Source organism: Chanodichthys erythropterus, chromosome 10 (assembly GCF_024489055.1).
Source record: "Chanodichthys erythropterus isolate Z2021 chromosome 10, ASM2448905v1, whole genome shotgun sequence".
Classification (NCBI taxonomy): domain Eukaryota; kingdom Metazoa; phylum Chordata; class Actinopteri; order Cypriniformes; family Xenocyprididae; genus Chanodichthys; species Chanodichthys erythropterus.
In genome coordinates, this window is record NC_090230.1 from 48,047,026 (window position 1) to 48,068,306 (window position 21,281).

At 36.8% G+C, this 21,281-nt stretch overlaps 2 protein-coding genes across 3 annotated transcripts in view; one reads left to right on the top strand and one right to left on the bottom strand.

Moving 5' to 3' along the window:
- nle1 (notchless homolog 1 (Drosophila)) overlaps positions 1–7,563 on the top strand; it is an 8,566-nt gene extending 1,003 nt beyond the window's left edge. Inside the window, exons 3-13 of the mRNA XM_067397985.1 lie at positions 1,101–1,318; positions 1,428–1,507; positions 1,602–1,678; positions 1,777–1,874; positions 2,582–2,774; positions 2,868–3,003; positions 4,386–4,432; positions 4,517–4,719; positions 5,841–6,000; positions 6,906–6,976; positions 7,090–7,563. Of these exons, the coding sequence (XP_067254086.1) occupies positions 1,101–1,318; positions 1,428–1,507; positions 1,602–1,678; positions 1,777–1,874; positions 2,582–2,774; positions 2,868–3,003; positions 4,386–4,432; positions 4,517–4,719; positions 5,841–6,000; positions 6,906–6,976; positions 7,090–7,102 (1,296 nt within the window). The 3' untranslated portion in view covers positions 7,103–7,563. The remainder of the gene's footprint in view (positions 1–1,100; positions 1,319–1,427; positions 1,508–1,601; positions 1,679–1,776; positions 1,875–2,581; positions 2,775–2,867; positions 3,004–4,385; positions 4,433–4,516; positions 4,720–5,840; positions 6,001–6,905; positions 6,977–7,089) is intronic.
- Positions 7,564–7,631: 68 nt separating this feature from the next.
- Positions 7,632–14,574, bottom strand: slc25a1a (solute carrier family 25 member 1a). 2 transcript variants are annotated; one of them, XM_067397987.1, is made up of 9 exons: positions 14,294–14,574; positions 13,653–13,760; positions 10,637–10,736; positions 10,417–10,555; positions 10,236–10,320; positions 9,065–9,169; positions 8,863–8,978; positions 8,677–8,750; positions 7,632–8,595 (listed from the first exon to the last, which is right to left on the bottom strand). In XM_067397987.1, the coding sequence occupies exons 1-9, from the start codon at positions 14,529–14,531 to the stop codon at positions 8,481–8,483; spliced, it is 1,080 nt and encodes a 359-aa protein (XP_067254088.1). In that variant the 5' UTR covers positions 14,532–14,574; the 3' UTR covers positions 7,632–8,480. The 2 variants fall into 2 exon arrangements, with proteins under 2 accessions (XP_067254088.1, XP_067254087.1); XM_067397986.1 differs by having other exon boundaries at positions 7,632–8,750.
- Between the last annotated feature and the right edge of the window lie 6,707 nt (positions 14,575–21,281).

Below are 21,281 nucleotides of genomic sequence, written 5' to 3' on the forward strand. Positions count from 1 at the left end.
TTATTTATTTATTTATTTTTTTATGTATTTCTGTGATGCCAAAGCTGAATTTTCATAATTTCTCCAGTCTTCAGTTTCACATGATCATTCATAAATCATTATAATATGCTGATTTGGTGCTCAAATAACATTTATTATTATCAATGTTAAGAACAGTTGTGCTGCTTAATAGTTTTGTGGAAACCATTATACTTTTTTAGGACTCTTTTGTAACATTATAAATGTCTTCAGTGTCACTTTTGAGCAATATAATGCACCCATTCTAAATAGAAATATTAAATTATTGGTAACACATATACAATAAGGTCTCAATTGTTAACATTAGTTAATTTACTAACATGAACTAACAATGAGCAATAAATGTATCACTGTATTTATTACTGTACTTATTTATATCTTTGTTAATGTTTGTTAATAAAAATACAGTCGTTCATGTTAGTTCACAGTGCATTAACTAATGTTAACAAATACTACAATTTTTGTATAGCAAATAATGTAATCTTTATAATTATGTTTGATTATATAACACTTTATGTTTTTAAAATATACTCCAAGTAACTAATTAATATAGTCTCTTTGAACTATTTGGGTAAACTGAAAAAAAAAAAAAAAAAAAAGGTAAATGTAATGTATAAATGTAAAAGAAACTGTGACCAGCACCTAAAATGCCTTTTTTCCTACATTTTAAAGTTTTTGAAGTTGCGATAGTTTTTTCTTCCCTATTGTGACATATATAGGGAAAAGGCTTCTCAAACAAACAAAAAAAAATGTAGGGCGATACTTGATCTTGTCCATCGGGAGTTGATTGGATGGTTGTGGTTTGCTATTGCTGTGATGTCATGTGAGTGACAGGTTGCCCCTGCAATAGGGAGGGGAAGTTGTTCTGATTAAAGATTAGATTTAAAAAAAAATTCATGTCCATGAATATCATTTAGAATAAGTACTGCATTAAAAAATGATGAGCTACCAATTTAAATCAACAAAGCATTGTTTAATAACCATGCTGTTGCACAGTGTATTCTGTACATTAAAATGGAGTTATGAATGATGAACTGCAGGTTTTATCAGTTCATAACCCCTATCTTTTTGTCTGTCTACAGGAGGAGCCTTTGCCATTCCTGTTCTTTGTTAAAGATGCAGAGGTGGTGTCGTCCCTGGGCACTTGTGTGCAGACGTTGGGCCTGGAGACTGAGCAGGTGCTACCAGTTGTGTACCAGCCGCAGGCCGTATTCCGTGTGCGAGCCGTGGCTCGATGCACCAGCTCTTTGGAGGGCCACACAGAGGCAGTCATCTCTGTGGCATTTAGCCCTACAGGAAAGTAAGTAGATTAAACAATAACATTACATGCTAATTTATATAAACATATAACATATCAGACTGTATGCATCCAGATAAAGCTTTTTTATTATTATTTTGATATTACTCAGATATCTGGCCAGTGGATCTGGAGACACAACTGTGAGGTTCTGGGATCTGAACACAGAAACACCACACCACACTGCTAGGGGTCAGTTTATCGCATAGCCTTTAAGTGTTATTAAATAGAGTACATCTGTAAGTTAAACCAACCATCTGACATTCTGTCCATCATGTTTTATAAGGCCACACACACTGGGTTTTATCTATTTCCTGGTCTCCAGATGGCAAGAAATTAGCATCAGGGTGCAAAAACAGTCAGGTGAGCATGTCATGTTCGTTATAAGTCACTGAAATTTCAGTGTACAATTTGTTCTTTGGATCTAAATAATTATTTTGTATCTGCTGTGTTCTTTGCAGATCTTCTTGTGGGATCCGATTACAGGAAGTCAGATTGCAAAGACCTTAACGGGACATACAAAGTGGATTACATGGCTGTGCTGGGAACCTCTCCACCTGTGAGTTTTGAAAAATAATTTAGGACTGATATATATCACCAAGACCGATATATCCACATCGACCGATAACATTTTTTTGTTTGGCCAATGTGCCCGAAGCAGAACTTTTATTTTGACAGCATGCGAGAGTGCTGAGAAAGCCAGTATGTCCAAGCTCCCATTCTCTGTCTAGCAATGAATTATTAGACCGGGCTGTAAAAACAAAGACAGTAAATGGTATGTGTAATAGAAATGAAGAAGTGTACATTTGTTTTCATATTAATTTTCAAATGATTTATTTCTAATTTAGTAACTATTATTTAAAATACTTATTCATTTAATTTCAGCAATTGTTATGCATGTGATTTTAGTATCTTTAAATTAAATAGTGTGATATAATATTTATCGTCCATCAAAAAATCACTATCGGTCAAGCACTAATTATACTTTGGCTACTTACTAATCAAAGTATTAATTCATGTTTTATTTGTTAATTTGTATGTGTTCACTTTATTTTAGCTCTACAGTGAATTAATTCAAATTTATTATGAATTAAAATAATGCATTAACTTATTTTTGTTTTTTGTATTTAATTTTGTTATAATTTAATAATGTGTTTAAATTACTAAATTATTGTTTATTATTTAAAAATTTAATTCAATTATAATTCAGAAAATCTTATAATAAAATAACAATATAATTTATCAGCAAATTTCACTCCATCACAGAAACCCAGAGTGTCGGTATTTGGCTAGCACCAGTAAAGACTGTTCGATTCGGATATGGGATACGGTTTTGGGCCGCTGTGATAAGATCCTGACCGGCCACACACAGTCTGTGACGTGTGTAAAATGGGGAGGTGATGGTCTCCTGTACACCTCATCTCAGGACAGAACCATTAAAGTCTGGAGAGCAAAAGATGTAAGATGTGTCCACTCATAATGGATCAAATATAACTTGAAACCATGTTTGACTGAATTATGGTGTGAATATCTGCTCTCATCTCTGCCGTAGGGGGTTCAGTGTCGTACATTGCAAGGTCATGCTCACTGGGTCAACACATTGGCCCTCAGCACCGACTACGTTCTGCGTACAGGAGCGTTCGAACCAGCTACAGCGACCATAAACCCTCAGGATCTCACTGGATCATGTATGTTTCAGCACAAACCTGCAATGGATTTATTATTGTACACTACTGTTCAAACGTTTGGGGTTGGTATGATTTCTGAAAGATGTGCACCAAGGCTGCATTTATTTGATCAAATATATAGTAAAACAGTAATATTGTGAAATAGTATTACAATTTAAAATAATTGTTTTCTAGTCTACTAAATTTTATACGGAAGAGGATTAGGGCCAAGCAATAATAAAAAAATAAAACATCTTGAGATTAAAGGTGCTAAAGAGGATCTTTTCGTCGACTGAGAAACCAAAGACTGTTACTGAGTTTTTTAAATGAGCGCATGTGTAAGAACAACCCCCCTCCTTCGAAGGAACGCCTCCCAAAACCTGTGCACGAGTATTGGAACATGAGTGTTTACCACCAGCATTCGCTGTGTCGTGTTAGTGGATTCATTATGTCGGACTCACCACAGGTAACTCATAATCTGCAGTTGTTACTCCTGTCTCCTGACAAAAACATTGCATGCGGTGCCTGTGGAGTGTGGAAAGTTACTGGAGCGCGAAGCTGCACTCGTCTCTCACAAGGAACGTCACAGAAGTGATTGACAAGCCAGAGGGCCAATCGTTTACGCGATGGCCGCGTAAATGATTGGCTGATGTTTTTAAGGCCCTACCTCGTGCACAGATGATGTATATTAATATTATTCCTTTCAAAACAAAACATACACTTTAGCACCTTTTTAAAGTTGTTAAACTTCGAGAAAAAAAAACGTTAAATTAAATTTTCTCGTTAAGAAAAAAGTCGAGATAAAATGTTGAGAATAAAGTCATTAAATTATGAGAAAAAAGTCATTAAATTACGAGAACAAATTTGTTAACTAATTTCTCATAATTTAACAACTTTTTTCTTGTAATTTAATGACTTTATTCTCAACATTTTATCTCGACTTTTTTCTCGAAATTTAACAAGTTTTTTCTCGACATTTAACAACTTTAATCTCGAGATGTTTGGTTTTTTTTTTTGTATTATTGCTTGGCCCTAATCCTCTTCCGTAATTTTAAAATGTGGTTTATTAAAATGTAATTTGATTTATTCACTGTCACATGATCCTTCAGAAATCATTCTAATATGCTGATTTGCTGCTCAAGAAACATTTATTATCAGTGTTGATAACAGTTGTGCTGCTTAATATTTTGTGGAAACTGTTAAAAACAAAGTTTAAAAGAACAGAATTAATTTAAAATAGAAAGCTTTTGTAACATTACAAATGTCTTTACTGTCACTTTTGATTTTTTTTTTTTTTGCATCCTTGCTGAAAAAGTATTAATTTATAAAAAAAAATCTTTTGAATGGAAGTGTTAGTGTATGTAATAAGGATCATTTAGTAAATATAACTAAATTTTCCACAGTGGACGAAATCAAGGAAAAGGCTCTGAAGCGCTACAACAATGTCAGAGTGAGTGAGACCAGTCTATATACAGTGTCAACTTGTGAAAGATGGGATTTATGTATAAAACACTGGACATTTGGTCTTCTAAAGGGTGAAGGTCAAGAGAGGCTGGTGTCAGGATCAGATGACTTCACAATGTTCTTATGGAACCCAGCAGAGGAGAAGAAGCCAGTGGCACGTTTGACGGGTCACCAAGCGCTGGTCAATGAGGTGCTATTCTCTCCGGACACACGCCTAATTGCCAGCGCTTCCTTCGATAAGTCTATAAAGATCTGGGATGGAAAGACAGGGAAGTAAGTAGGGTGGTTACAGATCCCTGATTGATTTTGATACCATATTACTATATTATACTATATTAGTATATTTTGCAAGAATACTAATATTAGTATATACAGTAGTATGTAAAGTATGTGCATAGAATACGAGTAGTCTATATGCCAAGAATACCAAGATGACGTACTAAATTAGACAGAAATGTGCTGTATATAGCAGAGAACACTTTACTGGGTATCCCACAGTGCAATGCACTTTCGAAGGTAAAGACATTTTTAAATAATAGTATTTATTTCTGCGATGAAAGCTGTTAAATTACACATGTAACAAAATGCTTGCTACTGTTTGAAATGCTTATTGTGGCATATCAACTATTGTTTCACATGTTATTTTACATTATAGTGTGCAGTAAGTTTGTATTCCATTCCAAACAGCCTGAAGCTGCATCTGAAATTGCATTCTTTCTACTTTTTAATAATTAAAGGGATAGTTCACCCAAAAGTGAAAATTCTGTCATTATTTACTTACCCTTATGTGGTTCCAAACCTGTATGAGTTTTTATTCTTCTGTTGAACACAAAGTAAGATATTTTAAAGAATGTTGGTAACCAGACAGTTGATGGCACTCATTGACTTCCATAGTATTTCATTTTTTCCTACTATGAAAGTCAGTGGGTGCCGTCAACTGTTTGATTACCAACATTCTTTAAAATATCTTATCAGAAAAAATAAGTTCATGTTTGGAACAACTTGAGGGTGAGTAAGTAATGACAAAATGTTCATTTTTGGGTGAACTATCCCTCCCTTTAATTACTTTGTGACATTTAAAAAAAAAAAAGTATTTGTGAATGTGTGTAGTATGAATGTAATCCGGACGTACTACGTCATGTGACATCAGCTCAGTTGCGTTGATGTTGGATGCAGCTTTTGTCTCATGTAAATGAATACATGGTGACACAGACCCATAGTGTACTTCCACTAGTGAACACCTGGAGGCACTCAAATCACATCAGCAAATTACAGCATATTTTGCTCCTTTGCACATGGCAACAACACTGCTAGTTTCTTAAAATATGACATGCACAGCCAATATGTTTTCTCTGACAATGTGAAAGTGTATTTAAGGACTTTGCTGTTTCCAGGTACCTGACCTCCCTTCGCGGTCATGTCGGGCCAGTGTACCAGGTGGCGTGGTCTGCAGACAGCCGTCTGTTGGTCAGTGGCAGCAGTGACAGCACTCTGAAGGTGTGGGACGTCAAGACAGGCAAACTGAACGCTGATCTGCCTGGCCACGCTGATGAGGTAAGACAGTGAATGGATTTAGTTCAGAGGTTAAAGTCTTACACGAGGACCAGGGATTTAGAATGACTTTTACTCAGTACACCCACATCAGTGTTGTTTTAGTATTATTTATTTATTATACTATTATAGTATTTATAGAGTATTTTGAATTGGCTTTTATTTTTATATTTTTGTTTGACAAAAATTGTTTGTTGGCCTCAGAGTTTGATTTTATTTTATTTTTTATTTTAGTAGGTTTGTTATGCTTTTGTCATTTTTATTAGTTTTTTCAATATTTCTATATAGCTCTAATTTATTTTTGTTTTGGGAATTTTAGTACTTAAACTAAATTTCACTACACGAGGCAAAAATTTCTAATTTTCATTTAGGTTTTCATCTAAAGTTCATAAAATCAGCTGTATTTAAATTACTGAATTTTAATAGTTTTAGTTAACATAACAAAACTGACCCACTTATGTTTTTTTTTTTGTTTTTTTTTCTAAAACTAGTTTTAAAATGAAATATTAGGATTCTCACAGTTCAGACCAGAAAAAATAGGGAATTTTACAATTATGATTTACACAATATTGGGTGAATTTTAATTTTTTTATAAAATGCATGAAAAAGTTAATAAATTTTATAGTAAATATAAAGGAATACATTTTTGTCATTATCAATAAAGTGTATAAATTGCTTAAACCATATATTAACAAAGTAGTTTACAGTAATTTTCCACATCTAGAGATGACTTTATCTTGGGCCTCTAAGCAGTCACATAGCAACTACGCAGAACACCCTAGCAACCACATAACATGCCAAAAACTTCAATACCTTAGCAGCATAGCAACACCTTGGCAACCACCCTTGTGTTACAGCAGCATGTTTTGCATGGACAAACACTAATCTAGTTTTCATTTATTGCTCAGGTTTTTGCAGTTGATTGGAGTCCCGATGGACAGAGAGTAGCCAGCGGTGGGAAAGACAAGTGTTTAAGGATGTAAGTGACCCCTATATCCTGCACAGATTATTTATTTCCATGCCCGCACAATTTGGTGTGCGACACCACCTGGTAGGAACACCTGGCATGTCTTATCTTCTTTTCTCCTTTAGATGGAGGAAGTAACCCGGAGAAACCGGCGGCCCCTGGCTCTGCATGCAACAGCCAATCAGGCGTCTCGAAGCATCACCCCACAGGACAGTGAACAGCAGTGTCGGAGCATTAAGCCTTAGCCTATTTGTCCAACGAAACCGCTTCGACAGCCTCACAATAGCGGACATATAATGCTCTCTGATGTTGTCAGGCCAGATAGCGGGAAGATAAAACACCCGATACCCCACTCAAATGAGCAACTGCCCTGTGGAAGTGCGGGCGATCTGACCCAGTCTAATCTGTGTAATCTTTCTCACACACATTCTTTGTAATTAACTTAATCCCTAATGCTGTGATACAGGCAGCATTAACTGGGTCTGTTCCAGCGCCGAGAGATAACCAGCATCGTCACAGTGGACCGCACTACGTCAGCAGAGACATTTTCTCATTAAACAAGCAGTAAAAGGATTTTTATGGGGTCTGTGTTGTGTGTGTGGCTTTCTTATCTTGAATTAACAACTGTAGAGCATCAAAAGCAGTTTGTTATCGCACAAAACAAAGATGACGTTAAGAGCCTTCAGATGGAATTAAAAGAGTTTGGATCGATTGATCAATATTAGCTACTCAATAAGGTCACAGGAACAAGAAACTGAGCCTATTTGGTTTATTGAATATTTGTGACGTATTCAGAATCTGTTTTGAAGAAGCACTGCTTATATAGCGGACATAAAAGTAGCGTAACTAGTACAGAACAGGCAACCTTGTTAATGACCAAAAAAGCTTATAAACAAATTGTGCAACTAAAAAAAGCTGCCATTTACATTTTATAAAAAACACAAACAAAACATGAGCATTGTATTGACTCGGTAATCGAGCTTGAATATCCTGGTCTTGATGCCATTCACGCATGCAAATTTAATATCAACAGGAACGTCTTGGCCTCTACCACTTTTTAGACAGAAGACACAAGTTCTTACAAAAGCACATTTAAACCATTTCCAGTGTAACTGTACACGTAAACTAGGGCAAAAGAACATGTGCATTACATTGATGTTTCTGTGTACTTGGTTGTGCTATTTTGTTTTCATGCCACATGAATGGATTGTCTCACGACAACCTCTATAAAAGCATGGTGGTGGTGAGAAAACACTTGCACGATTTTACAGAGTGCAAATTGATGATATGCTTTTCATTCATCAATATTTTGGTGCATCAATAAATATACTGTAAGCTACCGGTTCCTTCTCATGGCTCAAGGTCCTGGCTTCAACTATATAGACACAGATACATGGTTTAAATTCTCTGGGCTAGAGGTCACAGTTCAAGTCTGGATCTTTAAACTCGATGGACGTAGCCAACTGTGTTTGGATAGTTCAGTCTGTCTCGATCAGTTCTGCGCCCTGATCCATCTTCAGTCCGTTCTCCAGACGTTGTTCAGTAGCTTCACGACTTCCTCGTAGAGAACAAAGACAATGGCCACGTCCAGACACACTCGGCCCAATCGTGGGACTGTGCCTTTGTAGAACCTGCAATTCAAAGCATGAAAGTGTAAAGAAAAAGAAAAGAAAATGTTAAAAAAGAAATAATAATTACGAGGAAAGGCATACGCTTGAGGGCCTTCGTTCTTTAAAATCTGGAATGCGCAATCCATGGTGCTCTTGTAGCGATGAGCCTCCAAACCCTAAAACAAATGGATTATATAATATATCAACAAATGGTATTTAAAAGAAGTTCTTTAAAAATAACATATTCATCTTAAATGTATTATTTGATAAGCATCAGCCTCTGCTAACCTGCATTCGCGTTTTCACCACATCAAGGGGCGTATTCCCGAAAACACTCGCCGCCCCGGCTGTCGCTCCGAACATCGCTGTAACCAGCGGGTGCATGTCCCGACCGGGGTCATCACCTGAAGATCAAGGAAAGAGGATCAATTTTGTTAAACGGCCATACTGAAATTAATTTCAGGGTATTATTGTTGAATCTCATCCTCACCTTTGTACCAGTTGCGCAACAAGTTCATAACATAAAAGCGTATTGCCTGGTTGCTACCCTGCTTCAGAAGTGTAGCAGTCAGTCCTTGATATGTCCCTCGAACACCTACAAACACAGAATAAATATTTTATTAGACAATTTTTTTTCAAAAATAGTTTTTTTATATTTGATTAATTTTATATTTAACTTTATTTTATATAGAATAAATATGTTAAAGGTCGTAAAGAGGATCTTTTCGTCGACTGAGAAACCAAAGACTGTTAGTGAGTTTTTGAAATGAGCACATGCGTAAGAACAACCCCCCTCCTTCACAGCTAATTTCAAAGGAACGCCTCCCAAAACTCGTGCATGAGTACTGGAACATGAGTGTTTACCACCGGCATTCGCTGTGTCGTGTTAGTGGATTCATTATGTCGGACTTACTACAGGTAACTCATAATCTGCAGTTGTTACTCCTGTCTCCTGACAAAAACATTGCATGCGGTGCCTGTGGAGTGTGGAAAGTTACTGGAGTGCGCAGCCGCACATGTCTCTCACAAGGAACGTCACGGCAGTGATTGACAAGCCAGAGGGCCAATCGTTTATGCGATGATCGCGTAAACGATTGGCTGATGTTTTTAAGGCCCTACCTCGTGCACAGATGATGTATATTAATAATATTCCTTTAAGTGCACCTAATAAAAAGTCTTTTATCAGTTAGTAAAAACATTTTCAAGTAATATTGCAAAAATGTATAAAACAAAACATCCTTTTTAGCACCTTTAATAGATTTTTTCAAAAACTTTTTATCAAAAACTAAGTTTTATTTTACATTTTATACATTATTTTATTTTATATTTTTCAAAACCTTTATTTTTTGTGATGTTTTAGTTATTTTTTTATTTTATTTTTTGAAAACTATTGTTTTTTTAAATTAATAATGATATTAAGTAATAAATTAATTTATTATTTATTTATAATGATTATTTTTATTAAATGTTTTAATTAACATTTTATTGTTCCAAAACTATTATTTTATTCTATAATTTAATAGTTTTGTTTTTGTTTTTTTTCAAAACCTTTTTTTTTTTTTCATATTACATTTTTTGTTTGTTTTCAACAGCCCCCATACAATTTTCTACGAGTGGACCGTCTCCTACTGCCTCTATTAATATGGGTCTCATATTACTACCTTGATCTCTGATGATTTCCCGTACACCGTGGAAGAACCCTCGGTAGCGTGGCCTCAGAGAGCACTGGTCATGAATGAACTTCACCTGAAAATAATACAGACAGGAAATATTTTGAGTAAAATACGACTAGTTAAGGTGGTATTTTTATGATGTGTAACCAAAATAACCAGTTAGTCCCACCTTGACAGTCTCCATTGGACAGACCACCAACACTGCCTCTGCAATTCCTGCTCCAAGCCCACACAGTAAGCTTCCTTTATTGTCAAGGCGACCTGTGGCATCCCTCATTGGGTTACTAAGAACCTCAAATGTTCCAAACCTGCCATGTCAAAAACAAAGCGTAAGCAAAAGACACATTGCATGTAAAGACCAATGACATGTAAAGACCAATGTTTCTTACCGTACTGCAGATTTTGGGATGGATCCATAAAGCAGTGAACTAAGCCCTCTATATAGACCTCTCAACCCATGATCTTGCACGGTCAGCTTAACACAGTCACCTGCACAAAAACCCAGTTTAAACAATTTTATTTAACCTGTTAAGGCCCTGATATACATCAAATCAAAGAAGGAACGGTTATGATGTCATTTAGAACAAAATCAGGCCAAGACGAAGTTCGTTTTGAGTTCAGTTTGCCAACGTGAATTTTATGGAAAAGTTTGCTCCTGCTGGTAAACACCTTCAAACCACTATTGCTCCATGACGATTACATAATAGGTAGGTGTGGCTCTGGGGGCTCCACCTCCTTTGATGTAAAAATCTTTTCCAGTTAATTTTTCTGTTCAGTCTGTCGAGGTCAGTCATGAATAAAAAAATTTAAAAAAATCAACACACTGGAGAGCTCCTTTATAGCAGATATTAAAGTTTTAATTCTAAAAAACACTGACATTGTTTTTCCATGTAATGCTAGTTGCTTTAAAGCAATCTATTGTAAAGTGCTATATAAAACGTGACTTGACTGGAGTGCCGAATTGCAGAGCTCATGCAAACAACACAAAACAACACATCCCTATGGTCAGATGCTTTCTCACCACTGTCATTTTTGTTGTGTTTATTTTGTTACTGAAAGGAAATAACGAAGCACAAATTTACATATTCATGTAAATATCGCTGTGTGTGGTATTTCGAAGTTTGCCATGAGAATAGAGGCCTTTAGAGTAGATGTCGACCGATTGATTGGTTTTGCCGATTAATCGGTTATTGCAAAAATCCATACCAATAGTTTTTCCAGGTTGCGTCTGTTGCTGGAGAGGCTGAGAAGGGTGCGCTGAGATTATATAGTATGAGAGCGGCCTCTAGAGGTGAAATAAAAACTATAACTGACTCCTCGCTGTGTTTGTTTTGACACATGAGGCTGCGCACTGCATGGAGCAGGACACTTCAGATGCAGATTTAAAATGGTATGTTATACAGAACACTACAGTATGTTTTGATATCATTATAAAGTCATTCATTTGTTGAGTAGATGCTTTATTAGTGGAGAACGGCAGTATGTTTGTCGTTGAGGCTGAGAGGACGCTAACATTAGCCTACCTCAAGCAGTCTGACCCAAATGTTTAATGTCACGATTGTTACCATCAACCATTAGTTTATATCCATCTGGTTGCTTATATTCATTTGTTATGCAGCGAAGTTGCATATTTAAAGCTAGTTTCGTATCATCATGCAGCCAGCAGAAACATAAACAAACAAGATTTTTCAGAAAAGCATTCGATTTCAGTTCTTTTTTTTATCGTCACCGTATTTATATAAATGTATATAATATTTATATAAAAATGAATTAGTAAATTTTAAATTTACTTTTAAATTTACTTATTCATTTTTACATTTTAAAGTTGTTTCTCTTGATTAGTTAATGCACTATGAACTAACATGAATAATCAAGGTATAATAATAATATATTTTTTATATTTAAAAAGTAAAGTATATTTACATGGTTCAGTATTGTTTTTCAACTTTGTAAAAGTTTAGCACTAGTTTATGAGTTATGTTTGTTTTCATTCAGTATCCATTTTAAAAACTATCAGTTGATTAATCGGTTATCGGCCAGCATGGGTCAACCTAGTTATCATTATCGGTAAAATCCACTATCGAGCAACCTCTACTTTAGAGTCGCAATGAAACGAAAGTAGCAACAGATCTTTTCTTCTGTATTGTGACATACATCTGAGTGAAACGGATTACCGAAAATCTCAAAAAATGAGAACTTTGTTCAATGCATCAGTTGATTGGACGTTGAGATGTGGGTGTTGCACTCAAAAGTGGAGGCAGATGAACAGGAGCTTACTGGGTTAATTATTGGAGAAGTTCTGCATTAGACACAAGAGTCGTTTTAACCGAAAATTCCAGTTATGACATTTTGATTAAACATTTGGAGAACAAAAAAAGTAACACACCAATGAGCCAAAACATTATGACCACCTGCCTAATATGCTGTTGGTCCACCACGTGCTGCCAAACAGCACTGACACGCCGAGGCATGGACTATACAAGACCTCTGAAGGTGTCCTGTGTTGTCTGGCACCAAGACGTTAGCAGCAGATCCTTTAAGTCCTGTAGGCTGCAAGGTGGATCAAACTTGTTGGTCCAGTACATCCACAGATGCTCAACTGGATTGAGATCTGAGGAATTTGGAGGTCAGGGCAACACCTTGAACTCTTCATCAAGTTGCTCAAACCATTCGTGAACAATGTGTACAGTGTGGCAGGGTGCCTTATCCTGCTGAAAGAGGCCACTTCCACCAAGGAACATCATTGTCATGAAGGGGTGAACCTGATCTGCAACAATGGTAGGTGGCTTGTGTCAAATTTACATCCACATGAATCATTGGACACGAGAACGAGACTAATTGGACTAATTTTTTCATTCCTCCAAGGTCCAGTTCTAGCCTCATGTATCCATTGTTTGCACTTTCGACGGTGGACAGGGGTCATCACAGTGATTGGTCTCCGGCTACACAGCCCCATATGCAACAGACTGAGATGCACTGTGAGTTGTGACACATTCCTACCACAACCATCATTAATGTTTTGTGTGACTTGTGCCACAGTAGAACTCCTGTTTGCTCGGACCAGACGGGACAGCCTTCATTGCCCTTATCAATGATCCTTGGACACCCAACACCCTGTCGCCCGTTTGTGGTTTGTGGCATCTCACAAGCTTTGCCGTTTCAGAGATACTCTGACCCAGTCGCCTTGCCATAACAATTTGGACCTTGTCAAAGTCACTCAGATCTTCCTGCCCTTTTCTCCTGCTTATCATCTTATCTACCCAGACCTGTATATGTGACCTTGTTAGGAGATGATGAACAATATTCGCTTCACCTGTGAATAGTTATAATGTTTTTGCTGATCAGTGTATACACAGATAAATTGTATATAACATGAATTTAGAAATTAGATGATGTTGCCCTCACCTATGCCTCGGTACCGAGGAGGGTTTGCTCTTTCATCTAGCTGTAGTTGGGTCTTCACATACTCCGTTGGGAATGTGATGCAGATTTCAATGCCTCCTGCAATGCCACCTGGGTAAAAATAAAATCATCAGTAAATAAGGAGTGCCTAAATTGCATTCAGTGACATCAGCGGCAACCTATGTGATTCATTTAAGCTTACAGCTGTTTAAATTCTATCAAGGACAAGTCAGTTTCATAGAAGGTCATTTTGTTTTAGTTGTACTTGGTTGTTTAAAACACAATTGCATACACCACTGCAACCAAAACAGTTTTGTGGGAATGTTGGAATATGGTTAAGTAGTTAAACTGACATTTATATTAAAAAACACAATGTTTTAAGTGTCCAACCCTGTATAAACTGCTTTTAGCGGAGTCAACAAATGAAATTTCTGGAAGTTACCATTTGGTTGACCCAGCAAAGACATGCAGGTCATGGACTGACAGTGAGTTTCAGAGTAATGGCTGGAAGGGTTATGAAAGGGGACGTGCAAGCGTCGTCACGCATGACTGTTGTTGTGGGCTCGCGCATAATAGGGTATCGCGTGAATCACCAAAACATTAGCGCTTGTGTGCTTCTAACACAAACACAAATACGCATGTACCTGCAAGAATAGCCTTCCACGGATGGGTGATTTTTCTCCCTCCGATTGCAGCGGCCGCTAGATTTCTCTGGCCTGGATAAATGTTGGGAATTGGGGTAAAAGTGCGCGTCGAGCCCCCGCCAGCGGAGGGAATCCGGGTCAGCGTTGCATGATGCTGTTGCGGTGTGCATCCTCGTCTCAGTATCGCATCTTTGCACGGTCCCTCCGAAACAGAAAACGGTTTATACAAAGACGACATGATTTAATGATGTTTTACGCGCAAAGTGGAAATCTGTACTGTTGACAACACGCAGGATGCGTCTGTCCAATAGGACGAAGACAACACAATCACAGGAAGACCACTCCGAGGCGTGGCGGCGAGGAGCTCATGAATATTAATATAGAGGTCATCAGCGAGCTCTATCATTGGTCGGTTTTAAACACTTGATTAATTTATTACGTACTCATCTTATGTAATATTAATTAGGTGAATTAGCTGATACAATTTTACTTCATATAATAATGGATGTTTGATCAGAAAATGTATGTTTACTGTAGCAAGCAGGACATCCAATATAGATATGCACAGTTCTCATTGGGCGTACTGGACACCCCTGCAGTGCATGGGGGCCCCCACCCTATGATGGGCCCCATCACAGATTCATCTATTTACTATGTAGCCTTTGCTTTTTTAGAACTGAACTCCGTTGACTATAAATATGAAAATAAAGCATTCAAGAAGGGAACGCTTGTCTAGAAGGGAACCTTAGCATATAGCCTACGCAAACTGGTGTCTAACTTAGAATATGCACCTAAAATATATTGTTAGACCAAAAATATCTTATCATTTAATTAAGTAATAAAGACATGTAGCCTAATAAAGTAATGAATAAATTTAATAAAAATTGCATTCAATCCATTCCACACCCGACGTTGTTGGTTTTCTTCCTATTTATTAAATAGGCAATTGGTTGATGAAACATTTTTTTTAAATTAAGATACAATTTCTACAAAACGAAATTCACTTTAAAGAAAGACTTATAAAACATAACTTAAGTGGTCAAACTCATGTCTAACCCGCTGCATGTCATTACGCATCCGTCATGCTATTCACTTTTCATAATCAACATAGGTGAAATTAAAAAAAATAATAATAATATTAAGCTATAGCCCAATATTTAAATAGAAATATGAAACTAAATTAGCTACATTTTTGTCCCTCTGGCCGACGAACGCGCCGGCGCGTTCTGATGGATTTTTTCTTCATGACAGCTGAAACAACTTAAAATAGGCTTTCCGTCATTTTTCGCGATAGCCTACAGATTGGTGCAAGACTACAAATTGTCTTCTTTTATTTGTGTATGCTCACAATAACAACAAAACCTTGTACTTTTGTAAAATAAAATGAAATAAAAAACAGGGCGCGCTTTCAGCTGTCTCTGCGAGAAACTGAAACGTCTCAAAAATGAACTTAAACACAGCGAATAATTGTACCTAAAAGAAAGAAACATCTCCTTTCGATAAGAAATTCGTAGGTCTGTGTTAAATATGAGGCGATCTATCCACTGGAATGTGTTGTTTTTGGAATCATGGCCAGTGCTCATTGCGGCTGTTATCAGTTCTCTTGGCGCTCGTGCACACGCGCAGTTTTCACACAGACAATCGAGCGTTTCGATGGTAAAAGCACAAAACAAAATGAACACAACGTGTCCTTGCTCTTGATGTACAATCACAGATGAACACCTTTGGTTTTAATGAGGAAATTAGCCTAAATATTTATTCCTCCCGGTATTTTAGTCTGCGATATCAAAATCACTAAACATTATATATATATATATATATATATATATATATATATATATATATATATATATATATATAATAACATCAAATGAATCAATGCAATGATAATTCACCACATGATGGTGGGGGCCTCAGACATGCGGCACGACACTGTGTATCTGAGGTTTTGAACTGTATCTAACAATTAAAACCATGCAGCAATAATGGAATACGTTGAATTCACATTAATTCAATGTATAAAATATTTTTAAATGAATAACTAATTTTAATTACAAAAATCGTATCAGCATTCATCAAGTTATATGAAAGACAAATTATTAAACAAATATGTTTATTAACATGTTTATTAATAACTATAAAAAAAACTTTTTATCTCTTTTTGTACATTTGTAGCCATTTCATATATGATCCAACATATACAGCACTGTGCAAAAGTCTTAGGCACATCAGTGTTTTCACCCCCTAAAAAGGTTTTAAGCCAGTTATTAGGGGCCAAGCCCCGAAGGGGCTGTAGCCCCTATTGTAATTGTACGTTTTCCCTTTTATTATTATTCTTCCGAATGGGAGTCTATGGCAGCCCTATCAACGGAACATGAGAAAATTATGAAATTTGGCATACTTGTAGAGATGGTCATGTCTAGAAATCTGACCAATTTTGGAGTCTCTAGGGCCAACTCTATAGCGCCACCACCAGTTCAAAATTTCAACATTCTAAAGATTATAACTTTTGATCCATTTGCTCTAGAAAAATACAATTTAGTACATCTGATTTGTCTCTTCATGCTGATGCTATTCAACTTCTTACATTAAGTCTCCGCCCATTACAGTAGCAGCCATTTTGAAAAGTACAGTATTCCGTTTTTTCGCTACTCCTCCTTCAAAATTTGTCCAATTTTGTCCAATCTTTGATCAGATGATCTTTGGTCTGAGCCGCACAGAAATGACTGAACAGATTTTTTTTATTCATCTTTGTTCAAAAGTTATGATGTCAAGAAGTTAACGAGGTTGACCCAAAATTGCTATAGAAGCTGTATCTCGGCCAAACTTTGAGCAATCGAAACAAAAATTGGTACACTTGATCAAGACCATGAGCTGAGGTTCCATGCCAAATTTGGGAACAGCGCCACCTACAGGTCATGAGATCTGAAAGATGGCTATTTTGGCCAATAACTTTTGAACACTTTGTTAGAAAATCAAGATGTGGTGTCTATAGATTCCCTGTGCCATGCCGAATCCGAGGATATCGAATTTGTCAACATCGGATGAACCACGTGTCCGCCATTTAGAATTTTGTCATAAATTGCAATAACTTTTAAACAATTCGACTTATCATCACAAAAATTGGTACATATGACCATCAGAGAGTCCTGAAGGTACATGAAAAGTTTCAGCACAGCGCCACCTAGTATTCCACAGATTCCACATGATTTTTGCAAAATTGCTTATAACTTTTGAAAACATTATCCAAAATTTGTCTGCTTTATGTCATTTTATTCCCTGGCTTATGCCGATTCCGACAATGTGTGACTTGTAATTTTCCTTAAATGTACCTGTCTGCCATATTGAAGTAAATCAGAAACAGTTTTTTCACTACTCCTCCCACAAATTTTGGTCAATTTTGTCCAAAATCAGCTCAGATGGACCGAGCCGCACAGAAATGACTGAACGGATTTTTGATATTCGCTACCATTCCCGAGATATTCGTCTCTGAATGTGACCTTGCTTGTGTTTGTTGTCTTATGCTAGTTAGCTTAGCATGCTAATTGCTTAGCATGCTAACCAGTTGACATTCTCTTTGTGGCTCTTCAGTTATCAAGTTAACCATGAGCTTCATTAGCATTAAGTTAGCTTAGCATGCTAATTGCTTAGCATGCTAACCAGTTGTCATTCTCTTTGTGGCTCTTCAGTTATCAAGTTAACCATGAGCTTCATTAGCATTAAGTTAGCTTAGCATGCTAATATGGTTAACATGCTAAGTAATGCTTTTTTGTAAATTCTTTCTTACACTAAAAGTTCTCTTCCACAGCCTGTTGAATGTGCATCCTCAAGTAGCTCAATGTGTAAAGCCAGTTACCTGAAGAGCTCTGTACCCCAAGATAGTGGGTTCAAATCCCAGGTGGAGCGGTTTTATGAAATTGAGTGTTTTGATTCCTTTATTGCCTCTTAGATTAGAAATAAATGCTTTTAGTTTCATGCTGTTTTCATTTTCATCTAAGCTTCTGTACATTCTGAGTTCATTCTCGCCCGTAATTCTGAACCAGCTGTTTCATGTTTGTTCATTTTCTGCTGTTTTTCCTCTTCCTGCTCTGTATTGCGCTACAGCATGATGAGCTGCAGAATGATCTAAAGTAAAGTTATTAAATATAACATTCAGTGCAGTTTTATTAAAATTCTTCATTTTGAGTTCATTTTCACATGAACTAATGAACTTAAGCAGTTGTGCCAACAATCACCTGCACAGTGGTGCAATGAGATGCGCAATGGACATTGGACCTGGAGGTTGTGGGTTCGAATCCTGTGTTGGGTGGTCATTATGCAATTGTGTGTAATGAGTCATTTTGATTCCTTTTTTATCCAAATAAGCATTGTACTAATCTTTATTCCTCTTGAATTAGATACAAGTGTTTTTAGTTCATTCTGTGTTCATTCTCATCTGAACTTCTATTGATTTTCATTTCATTTCCACCTGTCCTTCTGAACCAGCTGTTTTGCATGTACGTACAATTTCTGCTGTTTTTGCTCTTCCTGCTCCGTATTGCGCTACCGCCACTTCTGGGGCTTGGCCCCGAATTGCTGCTTGCAGCTATATTTTATATATTTTGCTGTAGTGTGTCAATAGGAAATATCCGTCCACATTTCCAAACATTCATTTTGCCATTTATTGTAAAAATCCAGTGAGATTTTTGAATACACAACACAAGGAGTTTGATAAAAGCCGGTGCTCCACATGAAGATATGATCTCACCATCATCAAATCCATCTGTGAAGAAACAGATGAAACTGAGACAAACTAAATCCAGGAGAACTCTGGCCGTGTCTCTAAGATGCTTGACGAAACCTGCCTGCAAAGATACAGTACTGTGAAGAGTTTTAGGCACTTGTGTAAAAATGCTGTAAAGTGAGGATGCTTTCAAAATACTGTCATAAATAACAAATAACAATTAACTTCTATTAACTAAATCAAAACAATATTTTGTGTGACCACCCTTTGCATTTAAAACAGCTCTTGTCTAGGTGGGCATCATTTTTCACGTAGCTTTGGAGGCAGGTTTCTTAAAACCTCTTGGAGACACGGCCACAGTTCTCCTGGATTTAGTTTGTCTCAGTTTCATCTCTTTCTTCATGTAATCACAGACAGATTTTATGATGGTGAGATCAGATCTCCGTGTGGAGCACCGGCTGTTATCAGTCTTATTGTGTATTCAAAAATCTCACTGGATTATTACAATTAATGGCAAAATGAATGTTTGGAAATGTGAACGGATATTTCCTATTGATACACTACAGCAAAAGATATAAATAACTGGCTTAAAATCTTTTTTGAGGGGGTGAAAATACTGACGTGCATAAGACTTTTGCACAGTACTGTATGGTTCTTATATTACTTGACATGGTTTGGTCTTGTGTTAGGGTGTGAATGTTGGGTGTTTGTGTAAGGTGTCAGCTATAATCGGTGTGAAATGCTTTTGAATGCTGACTCAAGTGCAAGCTTTATTTTCAGTGTTTGTTACACACACATGCAAAACTCACAGTTTAGCATTCAACTGACAGTGTATTAGCTGCTCCATGTGCCACAGGATACTTTGTACATGAATGTGGTTGCAGTGATGAAGCACAGATGTGTCCCTCAAACGCAGCCAACAATTTCCCAATTTTGTACCCCACCTCTTAGCCACACATTCCTACTGAGAGACTGGACCAGGGTTGGAGATAAGAGCTCCAGGGTGACAATGATGGAGGGTTTTGCTCCATCACTCCAAGTGAAAGGACATCTTTCTACTATATTTTAGCAACTGAAGTGGAGCTTAAATTGCCAGGAAAAGTCAATGTGTTAAGTCAAGCAATTTAAAGCTCATAATTTTTGGTGGTTTTCTTCAAACTGATTGCATTTTTGGTAATTATTTGAAGCACTTTGCACCCAAACAATTTCAGTTATCTTAAAATGTTTCACACACAGATTTCCTTGATTTTGGAATCCTTTGTATCCTATTCCACGTGATAACTTAGTCTATTGGTGCATGCAGAGAGACTTTACTGTTGCACCCTCACTAGGGGCTGCTGGACCTTTAGAGCTCAGTATCAAATAATTTTATGGTACTTGTTGAGACCTTCCTATGCTCTTTATTTGCATGTTTTTCAAACTTGCACCTAAATGTTCAAACAATGTACATCTAGGTATTATTCACTTTGACGATCGACTATCTATCTATCTATCTATCTATCTATCTATCTATCTATCTATCTATCTATCTATCTATCTATCTATCTATCTATCTATCTATCTATCTATCTATCTATCTATCTATCTATCTATCTAATCAGATTTGAGGAACAAGTTTACAGTTTATGTCAAGTTTTGGCTTACAACAAGGGTTAGAGGCTTCAGTGTTATTCACCTGTCATCAATTTCCTGTTCTTAGCTGGCAGGAGTGGCACCCGGTGTAGTCTTCTGCTGCTATAGACCATCTGCTTCAAGGTTCGACGTGTTGTGCGTTCACAGATGCTCTTCTGCAGACCTCGGTTGTAACAAGTGGTTATTTGAGTTACTGTTGCCTTTCTATCAGCTCCATCCAGTCTGGCCGTTCTCCTCTGATATCAACAAGGCATTTTCGCCCACAGAACCCCCGCTAACTGGATATTTTCTTTTTCTGAGCATTCTCTGTGAACCTTGTAAATACTATTGGGTAAATTGCCAGTGGATGGGATCACACAGACCACAACAAAAACAGATATCCCTTCACTGAACGTACATTTCAAAGTAGAATAACTGGCTGTAGAAATGTTTTTCGGAGAAACAAGAACTCCCAACATCAATGAAAGAAATGCAATTGCTAAAAAATGTATCTCCGAGTCCACTGCTAAAATGTGAAAATAATAATAATAATAATTTGTTACATGTATATAGTGCCTTTCTTGGCACTCAAAGCTATATGGATGGTGTTATGATCATAAACTCTAGACAGCACCAAGATGAACTTCATCATCT

Excerpts from the sequence above, each read along its gene's own strand:
- slc25a1a (XM_067397986.1), bottom strand. The coding sequence starts at position 14,531 with ATGTCGTCTTTGTATAAACCGTTTTCTGTTTCGGAGGGACCGTGCAAA. Across the intron at positions 10,556-10,636 it reads ATCCCAAAATCTGCAGTACG|GTTTGGAACATTTGAGGTTC; the intron begins GTAAGAAACATT and ends TTGACATGGCAG. Across the intron at positions 8,751-8,862 it reads TGGTGAAAACGCGAATGCAG|GGTTTGGAGGCTCATCGCTA; the intron begins GTTAGCAGAGGC and ends CATTTGTTTTAG.